Below are 20,832 nucleotides of genomic sequence, written 5' to 3'. Positions count from 1 at the left end.
GCCCCTTCTATGTGCTCTGTAATTACATTTATTTTGTGCATTCTAGCCAACCATTCGCCTGCAGATCCATCATTAGGCCATAATATTATCCGTTTGGAGTGTGACCTAATACCAAGCTCTGGCGATGAACAGAGGGGAGGGTCTTAAAAAAAAAAACAAAAAAACAAAAACACGTTGCTTTCGGGGCGCCTGGGTGGCTCAGTTGGTTAAGCAACTGCCTTCAGTTCAGGTCATGATCCTGGGGTCCTGGAATAGAGCCCCGCATCAGGCTCACTGCTCAGCAGGGGTCTGCTTCTCCCTCTCCCTCTGCTTGCCGTTTCCCCTGCTTGTACTCTCCTGCTTTCTCTCTCTGTCAAATAAAAAAAGTAAAATCTTTAAAAAAACAAACAAACAAAGAAGATGAGATCAGGAGAGAGACAAACCATGAGAGACTCTTTTTTTTTTTTTTTAAAGATTTTATTTATTTATTTGACAGAGAGATCACAAGTAGGCAGAGAGGCATGAGGAAGCAGGCTCCCTGCGGAGCAGAGAGCCCAATGCGGGGCTCGATCCCAGGACCCTGAGATCATGACCTGAGCCGAAGGCAGCGGCTTAATCCACTGAGCCACCCAGGCGCCCCTCATAAGAGACTCTTAATCTCAGGAAACAAACTGAGGGTTGCTGGAAGAGGATGGGGCCGTTGGGTTATGGACATTGGGGAGAGTATGTGCTACAGTGAGTGCTGTGAATTGTGTAAGACTGATGATTCACAGACCTGTACCCCTGAAGCAAATAATACATTATGTGTTAATAATAATTTTTTAAAAACCAACCAGTGTTGCTTTCCATGATACATGATCTCCAGTGCATGTTCAAGTATAACCACATCACAATCGCCCACCCCTTCCTCTACAGCAGAGAGGGTTTGGGGGATTTAGTCCTTCTGGAACTGCCCCCATGCTGAGGACTTCCTGCTTTGAGCCCTCAGGGTCTCCCCCACTGCTTCAGGGTCACTGCTCTTCTCACTTCTTAGCTGCTGTCTGGTGAGCCTTCCTGCCTCCTGGTCTTCTCTCTATTGCCCCTGACGACTTGGCCAAAGTAGATGTGTCACCATTGAGCTCTTTCACATTCCCTACACATTCCTACCTCTTCAAGTCTTTGGTTCTGTCAGTAAGACTATCTTATGAGACCACCATGCTCCCGCCATAGTGCTAGGCCCTCAAAAAAAGTAGAATCATGGCTTCTACCCTTGAAGTGCTCCATCTAATCAGAGAGAGATGGTCAGTGTACCTGAAAATGGCAGAGTTCTCCTCAAGTTCAGAGGGAAGAGCCTATCATGTCTCTAGGGCAAGAACTGTGTCCATTTGGGTTGCTTCTGAATCCACAGTGCCTGGCCCAGAGGGGGCCCTCCGTGAACATTTATTGGTTGATTGAGTGAGTGAAGAAGGCCAGCATAATTAAAATGACCTCCTGGAGGAGGAGAAACTCAACGTAGGTCTTGAAGGACAGCGAAGATTGGGATTCACATAGATAAAAAGGAACAAGGGTACAACATTGGGAACAGATACAATGAACCTGAAGGAAATGAGGGATTTTACCTGATTGGAACATATGTTATACATCCTGGGGATAAGTATTAGATAAGTCTATCTCTAGGTATACTGAAAGGTGTTCGAGCTTATTAAATAACTTTAAAGGAGCCATGGAAGGCTGTGTATGTGGGGGGGGGGGGGGCAGTGACAAGGAAAGACAGTATTTAAATTATCGGGAGGTGAGGAAATCCAGAGAAGCTGATCGAGGAAGGCCTGCCAACAAGTGGCAATAGAGGCATAGAGGAGAGCAAAGATTTAGGAGGGAGGACTGAAAGGGGGCAGGAAGGGTCAGATAGATATTTGGATGAGAAATGGAACACAATTCCATGACTGTTTGGAAAGGGTCCAATATAACTACAGGGAACCAGGATATCGTATCCCCGAGGTTTGGGAAGGAGAGATGATTTGGGAGAGGAAAAAAGTGGTTTGGGACAGGTTGATGAGGGAGACAGTGATATCCAGCAGCAACGCCAGTGGAGACGGAGGTCCAGAGAAGGGTGGGAAAGGCATGTCAGAGACGTAGATCTGAGCATCTTCAGCATGGAGGTTGTCAAGGAATAGTGTCGCTCTTCTGTGATGGCCCTTTATTCCCCCCATCATGTGCTAGTTGGGATCCAACTGTCACAACATTGATTAAAAACAGCACATAACAGGGGCGCCTGGGTGGCTCAGTGGTTTAAGCCGCTGCCTTCGGCTCAGGTCATGATCTCAGGGTCCTGGGATCGAGTCCCGTATCGGGCTCACTGCTCGGCAGGGAACCTGCTTCCTCTCACTCTCTCTGCCTGCCTCTCTGCCTACTTGTGATCTCTCTCTGTCAAATAAATAAATAAATAAATAAATAAATAAAAACAAAACAGCACATAACAAATAACACCATCAGCAGCTTTCGCAGAGTTGTGTACCCAGTGTTGGTGTTCCACCGCGACTGAGAGTCGTGCACAATGATGGCCATATCAGTGGTGCTCTGTACAAGTGGAAGGTTTTGGGTTTTCGAGGCATTTATCACTGATCAGTGGGTATCTGAGCGCATCTGGAAATTTCGCGAGTTGAATATCCTGCGCACACCCCCAGAGCTCTGTGGTAGCCGAGACGGGCTTCCCATTTGGTGAGCTGTCTTTGCCTCCCACAGTACATGCTGCAGATACCTCTGCTTCTTCATTAGGCAAAGTAATAAGCATTGAACCTACGAAATATTTGTTGCGATACACCAGAATCTCAATACGAGTAGGTCCCTTCTTAAATCCCTTGTTCCTTAAACAGAAATTGTAATTGTGTTTTTCTTGTGATATAAACTCTCAAACTCATAAGACTTTTGTCTTTTGAAATGGTTTTAATCTCAGATTCTTTCTAGCTGATGTGGGCAGTGTAGGCATGAGATAGATAGATAGATATAGAAAGAGATACCTATCTATCTATCTATACCCCCCCACCGGTGGGTGACAATTTCTTTTTGCAGTTATCTCAGCCCATAACTGAGTTTTGATATTTTATTTTTTAAAAAGATTTTATTTATTTATTGGACAGAGAAAGACACAGCGAGAGAGGGAACACAAGCAGGGGGAACACGAAAGGGAGAGGCAGGCTTCCCGCTGAACAGGGAGCCTGATGTGGGGCTTGATCCCAGGACCCTGGGATCATGACCTGAGCCGAAGGCAGACACTTAACAACCGAGCCACCCAGGGGCTCCCAGAGTTTTGATATTTTATTTATTTATTTATTTTTAAAAGATTTTATTTATTTGACAGAGAGAGAGATTACAAGTAGGCAGAGAGAGGGGGAAAGCAGGCTCCCCACTGAGCAGACAGCCCGATGTGGGACTCGATCCCAGGACCCTGAGATCATGACCTGAGCCGAAGGCAGAGGCTTAACCCACTGAGCTACCCAGGTGCCCCATGATGTTTTTAAAGCTATTTTCTATGTTGGAAAAAAAGGATGATCAGTTTTTGAACTGTTTTACATTTTGGCGAATTCATCAGTGGGCAATGAAAGAAGTCCTGTGCATAGAGCCTTTGGTGTCATTCCAGGCTACTTCTCAAGTTACAGCTATTTATGAAAAGAGAAATGCAGCTGCAAAGAGTAATGCAGAAGCAAACATGTATTGGGATTTCTCTCTCTACAGGTTTCTTCCATCGGGACTTAAAGCCCGAGAACCTCCTCTGCATGGGCCCGGAACTTGTGAAAATTGCAGACTTCGGGTTGGCCCGAGAAATCCGATCCAGGCCCCCATACACAGACTATGTATCTACCAGATGGTAAGCCCTCTTTCCTCCAAGTTACTTAACCGCACTTCTTTTAAAATACACCATTATACTGAGAATAACATTAATGTCACAAATAAGTAACTTTTCACTGAGAGCAACAGTGCAGTTTGAAACACATATTTGTAGGTAAATTGGCATTGTACCAGGTTTAAAAGCTTGGGCTATAAATCCTTTTACAAGGAGGCCTGTGATGCTTTTCCATGATATAAATAATATTTTATATACAGCCCTTACTGAAGACCGTTTCCTAAAAGAGTTGTGTAGAAAATTCTCCAAAGACCTGTCTAAAAAGCCAGCTAATGGCTATTGCTAAAACTTTGAGACCGGAAGCATTTAAGCAGTTGGCCATGACCAAGAAGTAGCCTGCAGACAAGTTTATGTTCCCTCTTTCTCCTTTTCTTCCTTTTCCTCACTCCCACTCTGTGTTTCTCAAGGGTGCCGTACAGAAGAGTCCTGCAGAGAAATGCTCAGTAGGAAAAACCATGAAATAGAGAAGCACTACTTTATGACAGCAGCCCCGACAATGGCCAAGCCGTTCTGGGTCCACCTACCCCACGGAACTAGATAGCAATTAGAAATAGAGAAGATCTCTCCCTGAGAATGGATGGTAGTATTTCATTGAACTTCTGGCCTGTAGCCGCACTAACCGGCAGTGCATCTTTGGCCCTCCAGGTACCGGGCTCCGGAAGTGCTCCTGAGGTCCACCAGCTACAGCTCCCCCATTGACATCTGGGCCGTGGGCTGCATCATGGCGGAAGTGTACACCCTCAGGCCACTCTTCCCTGGGGCCAGTGAAATTGACACCATCTTCAAAATCTGCCAGCTGCTGGGGACACCCAAAAAGGTAATGATCCTGAATGAAAGCCTGGGGGCTGAAGCCAGCAGCTGCCCCTCCACCCATCCTTGCTTCCTGTCCTGCACCCACACAGCCCTAGCCCAGTGGATTGCCTGCTAGTCCTTACAGTCTTTCCCTCAACCTCAGTGGCCCTTCCCTGCCCTTTCCGCTGACGTGGTGGCCTCTGTCCCTCCTGCTTTTCATCTTAAGTACACGTGTTATGGCTCCTTCTGCTCCTCTCGCGGCCGCCCCACCTCCCTCGCTGGGCTTCTCTATCCTCCTGGCTACGACTCCTGCAGCCCTTCACAAGTCTCCTAACTGAAACCCTCCTTGGGCCCGCGATCACATACTTAGACCACCTGTGAGATTTTCTCCCGACACCCTCACCGTCACCTTGGACTTGACACCTGATACAGATTGTGATTTGCTGACCCCCACCTAGCTTCCTTCCCCTGTTCTCCATCCCTGTCCACACTCGCACCAGAATCCCAGCGCCCCAGCCTTGAGGATAAATTTCAGTGTTTCTCTCTCTCTCTCTCTCTGTCTCTCTCCTATACCCTCCTTCCCTGGCCACAAATCCTGTAGAACTCCATGGCACGGCCAGCGGTGACCCTCCCGCTGTGTCTGGGGCATCTTCTCAGTCCAGCTGCCGTCAAGTTCTGCCCCCAGCTTATCTTTAGCTCTGCAGCCAGATTCCCCCAGCCAAACAGCAGCCCTGGTGCTGCCTTCCCTGTGAAAAATACCCATTGAGTGTCCACACCACAGCCTGCTTCACCCTCACCACTAATCTCCCACGTGCTCCCTTGCACCCGGCCTGGTGCGGTCCTGGAGGTGCCCCCCTTCCCTGCCCTGCGCACATGAGCTCCGCTCCCCTGCCTGAATGTCTCACGTGACTGAATTCCACTCTTTCCAGGCCCCTTAATAATTTACGTCCTTGCTGCTGCTCTAATCTCCTCTCCATTTCAGCTGTGCTTTAGGTTAGTAATATCATTATTCTTGGACATCTTTGTGCCCTGGACCATGGGCTTATGTTGACTGGTATTCGTTTTCCAGGTCCTGGCACCATTGCTTATACAAACCAGACCCTCAGAACATTTTAGATCATTTGAATGAATTATGAGTGCTACCTCCTCAAGATTTTCCAGAAATCTCTTGCTGGATATCTTTGCCTCCTCTGGTTACCTGTAACTTTGTTGCAACCCTCATCACTTTTTTCTCTGTATTATTGTGTTTTAAAATAAATGCCTTTTTTTCTCTTTTTGGACTGTAACGCCAAATCCTGGATTATTTTTGATACCCAACAACACTAAGCACATAATAAGCCCTCAATAACCATCTAAGTGAATAAATAACATAAGCTATACATAATGCCACTTTACCTTTAAAGATAAAATTATACCAGAATGTGTTTTGTTAAAAAAAAAAAAAGCGATGGTGGGGGAGGGGAACCTTAAAGATTATTTGCTTGTCGTTTTGCGTCATTACCTCCAGAATTTAGTGGGAATGATGCATGAAGCAGTGGAGAGCTTGAGACTGAGGGGAACAGCTTTCTTTCCTGCTGGACTTCTCAGCACGGTTATTTTGAATTATCAAGATGGGGTTATTGTTGGGCACCTGGGTGGCTCAGTGGGTTAAGTATCTGTGTTCCGCTCAAGTCATGATCCCAGGGTCCAAGGTGTGCTCCTTGCTCAGTGGCGAACCTGTTTCTCCCTCTGCCTGCCCCTCCCCCTGCTTGTGATTTCTCTCTGTCAAATAAATAAAATCTTTAAAAAAAAAAAGGAATATTATATAGGGTAACACAAATTTATTTAACTGGAAACAAGGTGTCTTCTTTTCTTTTTTTCCACAATACAGTTTCTCAGCGGTTTCTTAAAACCTCTGTCTCATAGAACACAATTGGGAAAACACTCATTTGAACAATCTCGTGTTAAGGTTATAAAACCAGTTGGTGGCAAATTCACTGTGTTTCCCACTGTTCCCCCAAATTCACGTTCTTTGCAGTCCCTCCATTAGCATCTTCTGTGTTTCGTCAGACGCAGTGCCGCACCGTGAGTATGAGCGTGGTAATGACATGATTGCTTTTCCGGTAGGGGTACGTGGGCTGGAGTAGGAATGATCAGAACAAGTTGGCTAAGCAAGATCTTCTGTCTTGTCCTTCTTTCAGACTGACTGGCCTGAAGGCTACCAACTTTCAAGTGCGATGAACTTCCGCTGGCCCCAGTGTGTACCCAATAACTTAAAGACCCTGATTCCAAATGCTAGCAGTGAAGCCATTCAGCTCCTGAGAGACATGCTCCAGTGGGATCCCAAGAAACGGCCAACAGCTAGTCAGGTTTCCTTCCATTTCCTTCTGTTCGATGCATTTCTTGGGAAGTTCATATCTGACTCTGGATAATTCCTATAAACCTCATAGGAAGTATCTTGCTTGGTATTATGGGTGAAAAACAGTATCAAATGCCACTAATGGTATATTATATATAAAAACAAAATAGTTTGAAACTCACTGTATACAGTTAAAGGTTTAAACAATACAGTTGCTTTGGAAATTGGCATACAGGTTCCTATCACCACGTATGAGGAAGAGAAAATAAGCAAATATATCTACCTGTCTTTGGAGAAAGTTTTCAAAGATATTCTCTAAGTTAAGACTACGTAGCAGTTTGCTTACCAGGCAGTATGGGTTGTCAAAAGGGAATTTGAAAATATCTTGTGAAATCCAACTCCCTCATTTTACAGCTGGCACAGGGAGGGCGACAGCCAAGGTAGAGCTAGGACGATAAGCATCGTTCATATTTGATAGCACTTAACAGTTTGTAGATGCTTTAGTATGTTCTTACGTGATAGTAACCCTGTGAAGGTTCTGTGAAATCAGGGGTAGTGTTTTCCTTCTGTGAGAAAACTGAATCTCAGAAAGTTGAAGCAATCTCCCCTAATCATTCATCCAGCAACTAGTACAGATAATGCCCTGGACTGCAGTTCAATGACACGGATTGTGGGTCTCCTGCTTCATACATCCTTTTTTCTCAACCCGCCCTCCCCCAAGGCCGCTTGGACTTATATGATAAAACACCCTTGTGCCTCTTGCAAGCCTCCCTCTGTAGTGTGTCTGGCTCCTTCCCAGCAGCCCCTCATCCCCGTGGTGGTTACGTGGCTCAGAATGACAAAGGTGACTAGTTCTAATCAGGGATGATGATTCAGCTAAACAGAAGTGATGGGGGCCATTTGAAGATAGGGCCAATGTGATGTTAGAATTTGTGAGAACCAGAGAGACCATAGCTGGAGGTTAAGGAATTATGGAAAAGCAGCTTTCCAAAGGCTCAGAGGAGAAAGAGCCATAATTCGGTACCATAAGACTCTGGGTGGCCGCGGTTGGAAAGCCCACAGAAGTGCACTGGGGTGGGGGGATGAAATTCATAAATATCCTGAGGACAGGAGAAACGCTTTCTGACAAACCCAGTTTTTAAAATTTGTACCCAAGAGATGAAAAGAAAAAAATCTATAGCAAGGAACCAAGAGAACAACGTGTACTTTTAAGAATAGTGTCAGAAAAGCTAAAAACGGCCCCAGATCAGTTTGCAGAAGTGCCTGGAACTACAGAGACTTCACAAATTAGATGCCAGGGTCCAAAACCAGAGTCTCCACGTTATTGGCCTCTGCGTCTACACTTACATGTAATCATTACAGATGTTTATAACAGAGCTATTAAGAAAGGTTCTGTTCTGTTTGGTGATTTCCATTCAAAAACACTAGGGAATACAGAGACTATTTCAGAAAGAATTGTACACCCCAGCCCTTCAAGATTTATCCCCTGACTGACCGGAAAACTGGATTGCTCAGAACAACTAACAAGGCTTGCCAGTTGTTGATAGGCAGGGTTTCCCTGTATCCCGTCTCACATTCTTGGCATTCCTGGGGTAAAATACCTGCTCGTTTTACGCTTGCCTCTTTGAAGTCTTCCAGGATTATTGTGTTTGGCTCTCTCAGCTTTATATTATTTTTTTTCTTTTTATGGACTGAGGAAATTGGCTCTGAAAGATGAAATACTACATTTAAGACACATAGCAGGGGCGCCTGGGTGGCTCCGTTGGTTAAGCGTCTGACTCTTAATGTTGGCTCAGGTCACGATCTCAGATCCAGCCCCACATTGGCTCACGCTCCGTGGGGAGTCTGCTCGAGATTCTCCCTTTCCCTCTCCCAGTCCCTCCCCCCCACAAAATAGATACATAGCAAATAAGTTACAAAACCAGCATCTGACTGGTTATTATATAAGACTGATGAATCATAGACCTGTACCTCTGAAACCAATAATACATTATATGTTAATTAATTGAATTTAAATTTAAATAAATAATAAATTAATACATACCACAAATTGTGATTTGCCAACACGGACCAATATTTCTATGGCTCCATGATACAATGCATATGGCAATTATTTAAATATCCTTTAACTCTTTTAGTGAGGTCTACTTATATTAAATGGAAGTTTCAAAGGAAAAAAAAAACCAGCATCTGTGTTGAGCGAGATACTTTTCAGAAGTAGCAAAGGTAATAGCCGTGTAACTGGCTGCTTTATCCAGATAATTTTAAGTGTATAAACTTTATATTTTAGATAAGGAAAGTCATAGAGTATCACACATTCAATGCTGTTTTCTTGTTGGTTTAGGCTAAGAAACTGTAATAAACTGGTCCCATGAAATGTAGCTCAGTGAGCCTGATGGTCGTAATCTTCCTGGCTAGACTTTTCTCCTACAACAGCCCTCCGTGTTATTCCAGGCACTTCGATATCCCTACTTCCAGATTGGGCATCCGCTGGGCAGCACCACACAGAGCTTTCAAGATTCAGGAAAAGCACAGAAGGATGTCTTGGAAAAGGCAGGCCCACCTCCTCACATCAAGCCGGTCCCCCCCGCCCAGCCCCCAACCAAGCCACACCCACGGATTTCCTCGAGACAGCATCAAGCCAGCCAGCCGCCTCAGCATCTCATGTACCCCTACAAACCAGAGGCATCCAGGACAGATCACCCGAACCATCTTCCGGAGGACAAGCCAAGCCCGTTGCTCTTCCCATCCCTCCATACCAAGAATCCTCAGTCGGTAAGCAGTGAAGATTTGCTAGGACGCCTTGTCTTGCCTGTACCTCTTCTGACCCCACCTATGGTGTGAAAGATTTCCTTTTTTCAGCCTATAAAGTCAATTACAAGGAAGGTTGATTACAAAAAATGTGTTTTTGCAATATCATGGAATAATGAAAGGAGCTTTGGCCTTGGAGTTGAAGGTCTAAATTCAAGTTCTGGCTGTGCCCGTTAGCAGTGGGGCTGGCGGCAGGCAGTTGCGGTGTGGCGGTTCAGAGCTCCCCATTGCGAACATGTTTTGAAAAATCACAAAGTGCCATAATGAAATGTATAGGTTGTCATTCCTATTAATGCTGTCGACGATTGTGTTAATGCTAGGCTGTGGATTGAGCCCAGATCGTTCTCCTTCTTTGGGACTGGTGCGCAAAAGGAAGGAAGGAGTGCTAGACTCAATAACCTGATCGGGGCATCTAGTTACCAGTAGGTTTGTGGTGCTGAGAGCCTGATTTTCTGACAACTTTATGCAGAAGCAGGATTCTTTCTGTCGACAAGTATTCATTCACTGATGCCGGCTCCCGACCCGCACTGATCTGCCCTGTGAGGTTACCGGAGTGCTATCTTTAGACTGTTTGCTGGGCCCCCGCCCACAACTTTGGAAGCAGTGTGTATTTGGAAATTTCCTACTATAGCTAATTCTGTAATTAAATAGTATCTAGATCTACTAAGAAGGCAAAGAAAGCATGTTTGCAGTGTTTTCGGTAAATGAGCAGGATGACTGATGTCTGAGCTGTATTCTCTTGCATCTCTGTTTATGACAGAATAAAGCCTGTTAATGTCTTCAGGGATGAGGCCCGGATGACAGCCTAGCTATCCTCCCCATATGTGAGCAGTACCTTAGACTTCTTTTTAGGGGCACCTGGGTGATGCAGTCAGTTAAGCGGTTAAGAGTCAGTTCGGCTCAGGTCATGATCTCGTGGTCGTGAGGTCGAGCCTTGCATCAAGCTATGCGCTCAGTGTGGAGTCTGCTTATGCTCTCTCTCCCTCTCCTTCTGTCCCTTCCCTGTCTCTCTCTCTCTCTCAAAAATAAATCTATTTTATTTTATTAATTTATTTATTTGACAGAGATCACAAGTAGACAGAGAGGCAGGCAGAGAGAGAGAGAGGAGGAAGCAGGCTCCCTGCTAAGCAGAGACCCTGATGCAGGGCTTGATCCCAGGACCCTGAGATCATGACCTGAGCCGAAGGCCGAGGCTTTAACCCACTGAGCCACCCAGGTGCCCCTAAATCTATTTTAAAAAAATGTCTTTGTAAAAATCCTTATCTTATATACCTGAATGTCCCCATAGGATGCCAGGGGGTGGGATGCGTGCAGGAGAGGTGAAAGACAGAGGCCCGGCAACATGCTTCCCACAGTGGCGTGTGGGGAATGATACGCCCCTGTCCTCCTTTTCATCAACAAGGAAGTGTGGAATGGGCATTACTCATGGATGATCTCCATTAATGCCAACTGTCGCTTTGTCCCCCACTCCTCGGGTGCACAGAAAATGCTAGCTGGCCTGGAACACAAAAATGGGGAGATCAAGCCCAAGAGTCGGAGAAGGTGGGGTCTTGTATCCCGGGCGACAAAGGATTGTGACAACTGGTCTGACTTGGATGACTTGGATTTCAGTCCGTCCCTCCCCAGGACTGACCTGAAAAACAAGAAGAGACAGAGCGAGGAGGCTCTCTGCAGGCAAGTGTGCACCTCAGCTCTGGACCCAGATTGAGTCTGGGGCTTTTGAATCGGTCTGTACCTCTCTGATGGTGTTTCCCATCTCATGCTGATCCAGCCACGTTCCCTTGCTTCAGATTTGAGAGCGTTCTGGACCTGAAGCCCTCTGAGCCCATCAGTACAGGCAGCAGCGCCCCTACGCAGACCTCCTATCAGAGGCGAGACACACCAACCCTGAGGTCCGCGGCCAAGCAGCACTACCTGAAGCACTCGCGATACTTGCCTGGTAATAGAAATGCTTGCCTTTACTTTCCTCCTCGATAAGAAACCATTTCCCTGGAATCACGTATTCACAGAGATTCTGTTTTGGAAGGCAGGCGCCCCTGGGCTTCTAGAACTTCAGAACTGGCAGGAACATCATAGAAATGTAAGATGTAAGCCTCTGTGCAGCCTATTTTCTAATGCTGGGAGCCAGACCCTAAACAAATAGACAACCAGTAGTTCCTGTGGTGGTAGAAGGCGGGGAGGAGACGCCACTGTAGACAGAGGGCTCAGGAAGGGCCTCTCTGAGCGCATGGCTCTTGTCTGGGCCCCCAGAGAATGGCGAGGAACAAATGAGGAGATCAAAGGCAGGGGAAGCAGCAAGTGGAGAGCCTGGAAGGAAGGCAGGGGCTTGGCTTGTGAGGGGAAGGGCAGAGGGGCCAGCGTGACCTGAGTGTGGTAAGACGGTGATTCATGTGGCACGGGGCATCTTTGGGAGTCTCGTAAGACATTTGGAATTCATTTCACAAGTAGCAGGAAGCTGTCAAAGGGTTTTAACTGGAGAGCACACTAGGTTCACGTTCATCTGCGTGCTGAGTGGCTGAGGGCAGGCTGTAGTTCTCGTGCAGGTAAGGGGAGTGCTGGCTCAGTCTGGAGCTGCGGGGCCCAGGGGACACGAGGTGGGAGCAGCAGGCCCCACTGGTGGATTGACTCCTCGCCTCTTGGCTGGCCTCCCAGGATGACCTGGAAGAAGAGAGAGCAGGTGACAGGGTACAGCAGTGGTTCGGGTATCGGGACAGAGACACCCTGTGTCCACTGGGCCAAACTCCAGTGGCCACAGGCCAAAGGGTGCCAGGGAGGGAATTAGAGTTATTTCTTTTTTGGCTCTAGGAGAGGAAGGAGGATAAAGGATGAATTCAGTCTTTCAGTTCTGAAAACCATCTGCAGTGCTTGACATAAATGGGAAAGTGGGCGGTCTGGTGGGTGGTTTGGCTTGAGTTTGAGGTGATTGATTAAGGTCAAGGCAGCCTTGGGTGGGATAGAGTCTGTGAGGGTCTCCAGTGCTGACCCTAGTCACCAGCACTAGATGGCGCTAATGGTCCAGGTCAGGTGAGAAGAGGGATCTGGGGGACAGAATGCAGAGAGGAGAGCAGGGAGCTGCAGAGCTGGGGGGGGGGGGGTGGGGAAGGAGGACCAAGAGGAACTTGGGAAGGTGATGGACAGGTCGTGGCCCATGCAGGGGTACAGATGGGAATGACCAGGAGCACTAACACCCAGGAAATAGCACCAGAGGGTCCAAAAGAGAAGACATGAGACACACCTGTTAGGAGGAGTTTAGGGAGACCTCTTTCAGGCTGCCCACCAGTGAGTCAGCCTACTAAATCCCAGGACACCATATTTCTTTCTTTCCTCAGCAATCTATCGGACAACCTCACGGTCAGTTTTTGCTCCTAAATACATTATATTCCTACTATGCAGGAAGTTTAGACAAATTGAGTTCTGTGATGAGGTTACCACTAGAATCTGGTTCAACGTGAAATAATGTATTTTGCATCTGAAAATCATTTCTTCCCCATTAGGAATAAATATAAGAAACGGCATACTTCCAAATCCAGGCAAGGATTTTGTTCCATCTAATCCGTGGTCGAGTTCTGGTTTGTCCGGAAAATCTTCAGGAACAGTATCAGTCATCAGCAAGATAAATTCAGGTGAGTAGTGATTATTAACTCTGAAATGACAAGAGGCAGATTCTCTGGATACACCAAGGCGGTCCAGAGAGACAGGCTATGGAAATGAGAGGGTTTTCTGGGGTGGAAACCCAGGGTGCCCCCTTGTCAGGCCACGCTCCTGTCTTTTTCTTGGCAGCAGGCTCTGGGGACCCAGCCAGCTGCCCTGGGTCTGCCCCCAGGCATAGCTGGGAAGTTAGGCATCTCTGACTTCCAGGGCCCTGCCCTGCTGGACATGTAGCTTAGCTCCACCTGCCTGCTCCAGCTCCATCAGCCCCTCTCTCTGATGACCCAGCCTTAGCCCAGAGCATCGAAAAATCTCTTCTGGACAGCTCAGAGGGCCGTCGCACTTTTTTGTTGTTGTTCTCAGTCCCACTTCTTTTAAATGACTAAGGGAATTTCCTAAGCCTTCCAGGCAGGCATTCCCAGCAGGCCTGTTCCCTGCGCCATTTTCCCTCACACGGGCAGCCCCTGTCATGCATTGCTTCCCTTCCACATTGCCAGGTAAACATCTGGGCCTCACTTCTCCCTGCTTCATCCATGACACGTTTATTTATTTTGAGAAATACAAAAAAGAGGGAAATGAGGTATCAATGCCCATGTGCCCACCCCAGCTCAAGGAGTCAAATTTGGCAAGTACACATGAAGCCCACCGTCTAGGCCCTCCTACCCATTCCCTCTTTCCCCTCTCCTTCCCCCGACCCCTACCTAATTTGATGTTTATTACTTCTGTGCATTTTTTCAAAGATTCATGAACCACATAGTAATTTTTACATGTTCAAAAATTAACACGAACGTAATTCTGGATCTTCACTCATTTTAGTAATTCTGTTATGATCTAGCAATTACACAGAGCTGTGTAAGACACATCAGAGTGTGTGTTATAAAACCTATATAACTTATATCACCATATCACCCCCTAACTTATGACTTTTACTGGACCGTAATGTATTTATCCTTCTCTCCTTGGTGAGCATGGAAGTTGTGAACCATCTTTGCTATAGAAGGAGCACGGAAATGAACCTGGGCGTACCCTCTTGTCGCGCACCTGCGTGAAGGTTTCTCTGGGTTGATGTGAACAGGTTAAAGGGTGTGCTCATCTTTGACTTTACAGATGTTGCCCAGTTGCTCTCCAGCAGGGTCTGGGAGTGGTGCTGCATCCTTGATGCCACTTGGTACCGTCACGATTGCAAACTGTGTGCTGGTCTGATGGGTGTGAAATGGCCTCTTGTGGTGGCTTAAGCTTGCATGTCCTGTGTACTAATGAGGTGGAGCACCTTCTCTCGTGGTCATGGACTGTACGTTCTTTCCCTTTTGTGACTTAACCTGTTCAGATTCTCTCATTTTTTGGTGTGTACCTATTCACCAAAAATGCAAAATGTGCTCTTGCACAACACAGCTCCTTACCCAGGCATTGTCACTCGGCCACACATTCTCCCCCGGATATAACTTCCATTTGTATAATGGCCCATGATAACATTTGTCATCATTCCGTGTGTACCTGAAGTCTTAATAGGCTCGTAGATCTCTGTTCATCCATCCAATATGTATTGATCACTGCTACATATAAGGCATCCCATTAACCTCCTAGAACACTGGGTCCCCATACAGTTCCAGCCCTTAAAGCACTCTCACTCTGAAAGGGCCATAAAAAGTGAATATATTTAATATACATCATTAATTTTTCTGATTACGGGCAAGAGTATTTAGCGTAGACTTACTTGACATAACTAAATAGTTAGATCTTAATTAGTTAGCTAGTTAACTACTAAATAGTTAAGTAGACTTACTTGTCATAACTAAGTAGTTAAGATCACCTACCTGCATGCCGTTCAGTAAGAGAGTGGTTTGTGGATTATGGTTTAGCTGGATTCTATGATTTGTACATACTGACCTAGAAGGATAACTCTTCTCTGTTTTGGAGTGGAAAAAGCAAATTTCAGAATGGGCTAAACCCATTATTCCAAAAAAGAAAGAAAAGCGTACCTTTCCCTTTTCTTGAATGAACCAAGCATCTGGGCTCTATTCAGGCACAGGCTACAAGACCGACCCCGTCTTTGCTGCCCCTCTCCCCCGGCCTTTCTGTAGCGTGGTGTGGAGAAATGCTCTGCCCGCAATTCACTGTTCTTATCCTATTTCCCCCCCTAAAAACAAACAACTAATTCTTTATTCTTCCACACCTGTGTGACCCTGTTGTGTTATGTGCACGTGGGGTCTTCGTAGTAATGAGCTTTTGCTTTTGTACATCAGTTGGTTCCAGTTCTACAAGTTCTAGTGGACTGACTGGAAACTATATCCCGTCCTTCCTGAAAAAAGAAGTTGGTTCTGCTGTGCAGAGGGTACACTTGGCTCCTATTCCAGACCCTTCTCCGGGTGAGTCCTATTTTGGGTTATTCCTGAAGCAGTTCATCAAATGATTATCGAGTCATGGCTTTATGCCAGGCATGTTGTAACCAGAGGACCCACCAGGGCAGGGTAGATGCTCACCAGTGCTGAGGAGAAAAACGAGGTAGGCAGGATATAGGGAATGTAGAGATTGGAGTGTGCATGTTTAAAGAAGGTGCCAAACCCTAAGAGACTCAATCTCAGGAAACAAATGGGGTTGCTGGAGGGGAGGGGGGGATGAGAGGAATGGGGAGGCTGGATGATGTACACTCGGGAGTGTATGTGTTGTGATGAGCCCTGGGTGCTGTGTAAATTGATGAATCACAGACCTGTACCCCTGAAACAGATACTACATTATATGTTAATTTTAAAAAAATAATAATTAAAAAAATAAATAAAGAGGGTGGCCAAAGAAGACCTCACCGCCAAGGAGCTGTTGAGTGACAGTGTGTGAAGGAGTTGAGCGGGCTAGCTCTGCGGTGTGGGTGAGGCTGCCCCCCAGCCCCGGGTTCCTAGCGCGTGGGCCGGGAGGTGGGCGTGTTCCCAGAAGAGCCCAGAGACAGGAGGCAGGTGGCAGGGGTGGAATGGGCGGGGCCACCATAAACGTGCTGTCCCTGCCTGTGAGGGACCTGGACCTGGCAGCCACCGGAGGGTCTGGGGCAGAAGGGTGAGGTGATCTGACTCGCATCTTGCAGCCTCACTCGCGTGCTCCTGGCAGCGGGGAAACTGGCTGTTGGAGTCATCCCAGCGGGTGAATCACGGCCCGGCTGCTGAGAGCGGAGCCGGGCCAGATTCTGAGTCTGTTTGGAAGGGAGAGCCAGTGGCATTTGCTGACCAATGACACGTGGGCTGGGAAAAAAGAGGGGTCAGGAATGACACCAGTGTTTTTAGCCTGACAACAATAGAATGGAGTTGTCGTTCACCGGGAGAGGGAACACTGAGTCGCCCACCCATGCTTCTCTTGAACTCCCATTTTCCGATATTTTTGTCACCAGGATGCATTTGTTTGCTGTGTTTGCAGGAGTCCCATATCAATCCGACTCACCTTCCTCTTTAATTGCAGGCTATTCTTCCCTGAAGGCTGTGAGACCTCATCCGGGGCGACCTTTCTTCCACACCCAACCTAGAAGCACTCCCGGGCTGATGCCCAGGCCTCCGGCTGCTCAGCCCGTGCACGGCCGGACAGACTGGGTTTCCAAGTACGCCTCTCGGCGATGACCGGCGAAGCTTCTGGACATGGGGGAAAGCAAGACACGGCCCCTCGGCCATCTGGTTGGTGTTCTGCCAACAAGAAACTGGCGACGGTGTGAAAGCAAGCAAACACTTTATAGTTACTCTTCTGAACTAAGACATTTCAATATTCTTTTTAAGGTTTTTTTTTTTTTTGAAATATTGATTTGAATGCAATTCCCTTTTTTTGTACAAAATTATTTTATTCTAAAACTGGGTCCCATTATTTTCTTAAGCAGCAGCATTTTGTATATATGGATTATGTTCTAGCATTTTATACAGTCAACTTTGTAACGAACTTTTTAAAAATTAAGTGATTTTCCTTTGGGGTTCCAGATAATATTTTATACAGATTTTTTAAAATGTAATAATATTGATGCAGTATTGCAGCAGGGGTGCAATTGGAGGCTACATGATAGAGGGTTACTGACTCACCACGTGCAGATATTTGTGAAGTGGTTAAATTTTAAATGCGGCACACTGGTACATCGGCTTTCTTGGACCAGCCTCAGCGCTAGATAAATGATCTTCTGCTTTTCTCAATATCAGGTTATTGGTTTGATTCTGTGACACCACTGTGCTGTTCTAAAAATACTATTATGCAATGAACTTTGCAGCTGAAAGAACTCCAAGTAAATAGTTTTTGAAATTTTTACAACCCTTTTTGGTGGTTGGAGATATGCAAGGTGGTTGGAGAGATGGTTTTATCACGGTAGGCCATCCCATTCTATTTTCTCCCATTTTTTGATGTTTCTTCCATTTTTGAAATCCAATTGTATAAGTAGCCCCAAAAGGGAAGCTTTTCAAGCCAACAGGTCTTTCACTCAAAGGTCAACACAGTCCGTTAAACTTATCTTCCTATCAAGACGCATGACCAAAAAGCTAAGTTTCAAAGCAGCAGAAGATTTTTTTATTGTAATAACTGATTGACTCTTACATTCGGTCCAGTTCTCCAGGCCTGGCTAGGAACAGACAACGAAGAATCTTCTGTCCTAGCCACATTCTCAGGGCACTTTGGGGAGCAGGACGGATTCATGGCCGAGGTTCCGCTGACCTGGGACGTCCCGCTGACCTGGGACGTCCCGGCTACCATGATGGTGGTGTCAGTAAAGCGTGCCACATTTGAATTCGTAACCCTTGTGTAGTTTCTTCACACAGTGGGAACTCTAATTTGTTGGGTAGAAGCTGTTCCATTGAGAGGAATGTTTACAGCAATTTTGAAAATGACAAAGCTAGTTTGGAGACAGAAAAAGACAAAAGGTCCACTCTTCGTCCATCTCTGTAGGCCCATCTGCCCCCGCCTGTGGTTTACCTGAAAGGCAGGAGGGAGGGTCTCCGCCAGTGGACGTGATACAAGCTCAGTAGCGCATTGACTCACATTCTCCCAGGCCCCAAGCTACTCTCATTTGGTTCCAGGTTCCCGGATCTAGCAGGTTGAGCCGTATGAAATTGTCTACCATTTCTATAGGTTAAAATGACAGATAAAACAGAATGTCGGCACTTTGACACAATTTAACCCACCCCGTGGGTAAATGATTGCTTTGATGTATTCGTAGCGCGTTAGAGGCTGAGCAAATTGCTGGGGCTCCCATAGGGCCCTCATCTAAATCAGGGAGTAATTTCCGCTTGGGGGAATCTGGCGCAAAAATGTACTTGACCAAGCACTATGATCCCTAGGGGCGTGAGAAAAGCACATAATGGATGTGGATTTGATAGGGAATATTTTCTGTTAACAAACTGGCAGCAAAGCTTCAGAAAACAAATATGTATATGTAAGCACAACTTGAAGCTGAGTTCACTTCTGTATTATATTCTCAACTCATTATCTAAAGCAGCAGAAAATGTGTTTTCAGAGATGAGTCCTTTACTGCGATTACTATTTATTTTCCCTTTCTGTATTATGTATAAAAAGTAAGTTAATCTGTAACCTTGCCCAGCTTGCTGGAAAGCTGGTTTTAAATTGTAAATACCTCTTAGAGAAGCGAATGGATTGTGAAAACCATATTCTTGGCACTCTAGCTTCTGTTAAGGTCATGACATATTTTTAAATGGAAAAACCCAGTCACCTGGTTATTATGCATTATAGAATTGTTTCTGTAATACTTTTGTGGGCCCACATTCAGAAAATATTTCCGTTTTCTTCCTCTTACTTTTTGCTTTATTTATGAGTAAACAAGTTCCCTTAGGAAGCCAAACACGATTATCCTTGTGGAAGTCGAGAAGCTGATGTGCAGTCGAGAAAACTAGAAGACTGAAAAAACAATGTAAATTCTAAAGAACCAGCAAAATCCTGGAAAGTTCTCTTTTTCCCCTCCGTAAAGGATAAACGGCAAATGTGTATGCACGCTGTTTACTATAGAAGGGAATCGTGACCATTTTTTGTTACGTGAAAAATTAAATGATACCTGGTGTGTCTATCTTTTAGTTAGTTGGGAATTAAAAGATGTACTGTAAGACACCAAGAGGATTGAGGAGTTCACTGTACCTATCCATGACTATACCTCATTTCCAGTCAGAAAGCTTTTCAGGACGTCGGGAAATGGTACAGGAATGGCTCTCTTTCCACACCCAAAGGTCTGGTGATAGTGGTGTGCCGGGGGGTACATGTGCAAACCGCAAGGCAAGCCGCATGGGCATAAAAGCTACTCTTGGTGTGACTGTTCATCTTGCAATAAAATTCCATTAATTACTAAACACTCACCCAGCTCATGTATGATAGGATTTAAGTAGGAAGAAAATTGATTTTCAAACAGTTTTTTTAGACACGTCTCATAGATAGGCTAAAAGGAGTATATACATCTAAGTGACACTGTGTCATTCTGATGTTATCAAAAGTTGAATACAATCAAGGTAATGTCTAAGTACAATAACGGTAATACTGGGGCTCATGGGCACAGTCTTTGCTCATGAAGTAGCGTTTCCCTAATATCAAGCCATTGTTTTGTGCCATTTAGGAGGAAAAGAACGCAGGCTTATTTAGGAGGAAAAGAACGCAGGCTGTACGTTTCAGCTCAGTGTATGACCAAAAGCAATATGTTTATAAGAGAATGTTTGACATGCTAATTATTTTATGTCATTTAAAGCATACTGTAGCAACTCGTTTGTTTAATATATGTGCTTAGTTTTTAGAATTATTTTTACAATTTCCAACCAAAGTACTGTATTTTATATAACTTATTGTGAGGACCCTCTCATGGAAACCATTAAGAAGGCAAACTGGAGGCAAGAATCCCATCGATCTGTATTATCTGTTTCTGGGCTAATGTGAATTTCAAATGACCCGAACAGTCTTCTGATCTTTGTACTGAGAGCAGTGTAGTCACCAGATTTGATTACAAGGCAATAACTGAGAATATATTTATTTAAAAGGCAAATAGTCATCACAATGAGAATAGAGGAGAAGAGAAAACCACTGACACAAGCCCCTTCTGAAATAAAACATTGCGTTTTGAATAGTTTGTCCTAAGGTGTTTAAAAACGTTAACTTTATGTAAGGAAAATTCTGCTCCAAATAAAGTTACAGTTAAGAAAGAGAAATGATCTGAGTGTTCCGTTTTTATTTTCAGTGTTCTTCCATTAGAAGGTAATAGTAAGGCTCCTGGCAGACTCAGTTGGTAGAGCACGCCACTCCTGATCTCAGGGTTGTGAGTTCAAGCCCCGTCCTGGATGTAGAGATCACTTAAAATCTTTCACAAGAAGATGATAACATTAGTATTTCCTAATGTGGGGTTTTGCTATTTTATAACTTCTTAATGCTTAGTACAGTGTTACTGCCA

The 20,832-nt window shown here is 45.6% G+C and overlaps 1 protein-coding gene across 2 annotated transcripts in view; it reads left to right on the top strand.

Moving 5' to 3' along the window:
• CILK1 (ciliogenesis associated kinase 1) overlaps positions 1-20,593 on the top strand; it is a 61,117-nt gene extending 40,524 nt beyond the window's left edge. For both annotated transcript variants that reach the window (XM_046005125.1, XM_046005126.1), the window contains 9 exons: positions 3,691-3,823; positions 4,505-4,676; positions 6,832-6,999; positions 9,444-9,764; positions 11,284-11,474; positions 11,591-11,739; positions 13,295-13,423; positions 15,692-15,814; positions 16,890-20,593. In XM_046005125.1, the coding sequence (XP_045861081.1) occupies positions 3,691-3,823; positions 4,505-4,676; positions 6,832-6,999; positions 9,444-9,764; positions 11,284-11,474; positions 11,591-11,739; positions 13,295-13,423; positions 15,692-15,814; positions 16,890-17,044 (1,541 nt within the window). In that variant the 3' untranslated portion in view covers positions 17,045-20,593. The remainder of the gene's footprint in view (positions 1-3,690; positions 3,824-4,504; positions 4,677-6,831; positions 7,000-9,443; positions 9,765-11,283; positions 11,475-11,590; positions 11,740-13,294; positions 13,424-15,691; positions 15,815-16,889) is intronic.
• Positions 20,594-20,832: the final 239 nt, after the last annotated feature.

Source organism: Meles meles, chromosome 5 (assembly GCF_922984935.1).
Source record: "Meles meles chromosome 5, mMelMel3.1 paternal haplotype, whole genome shotgun sequence".
Taxonomy (NCBI): domain Eukaryota; kingdom Metazoa; phylum Chordata; class Mammalia; order Carnivora; family Mustelidae; genus Meles; species Meles meles.
This window is presented reverse-complemented; position numbering and strand designations above follow the sequence as displayed.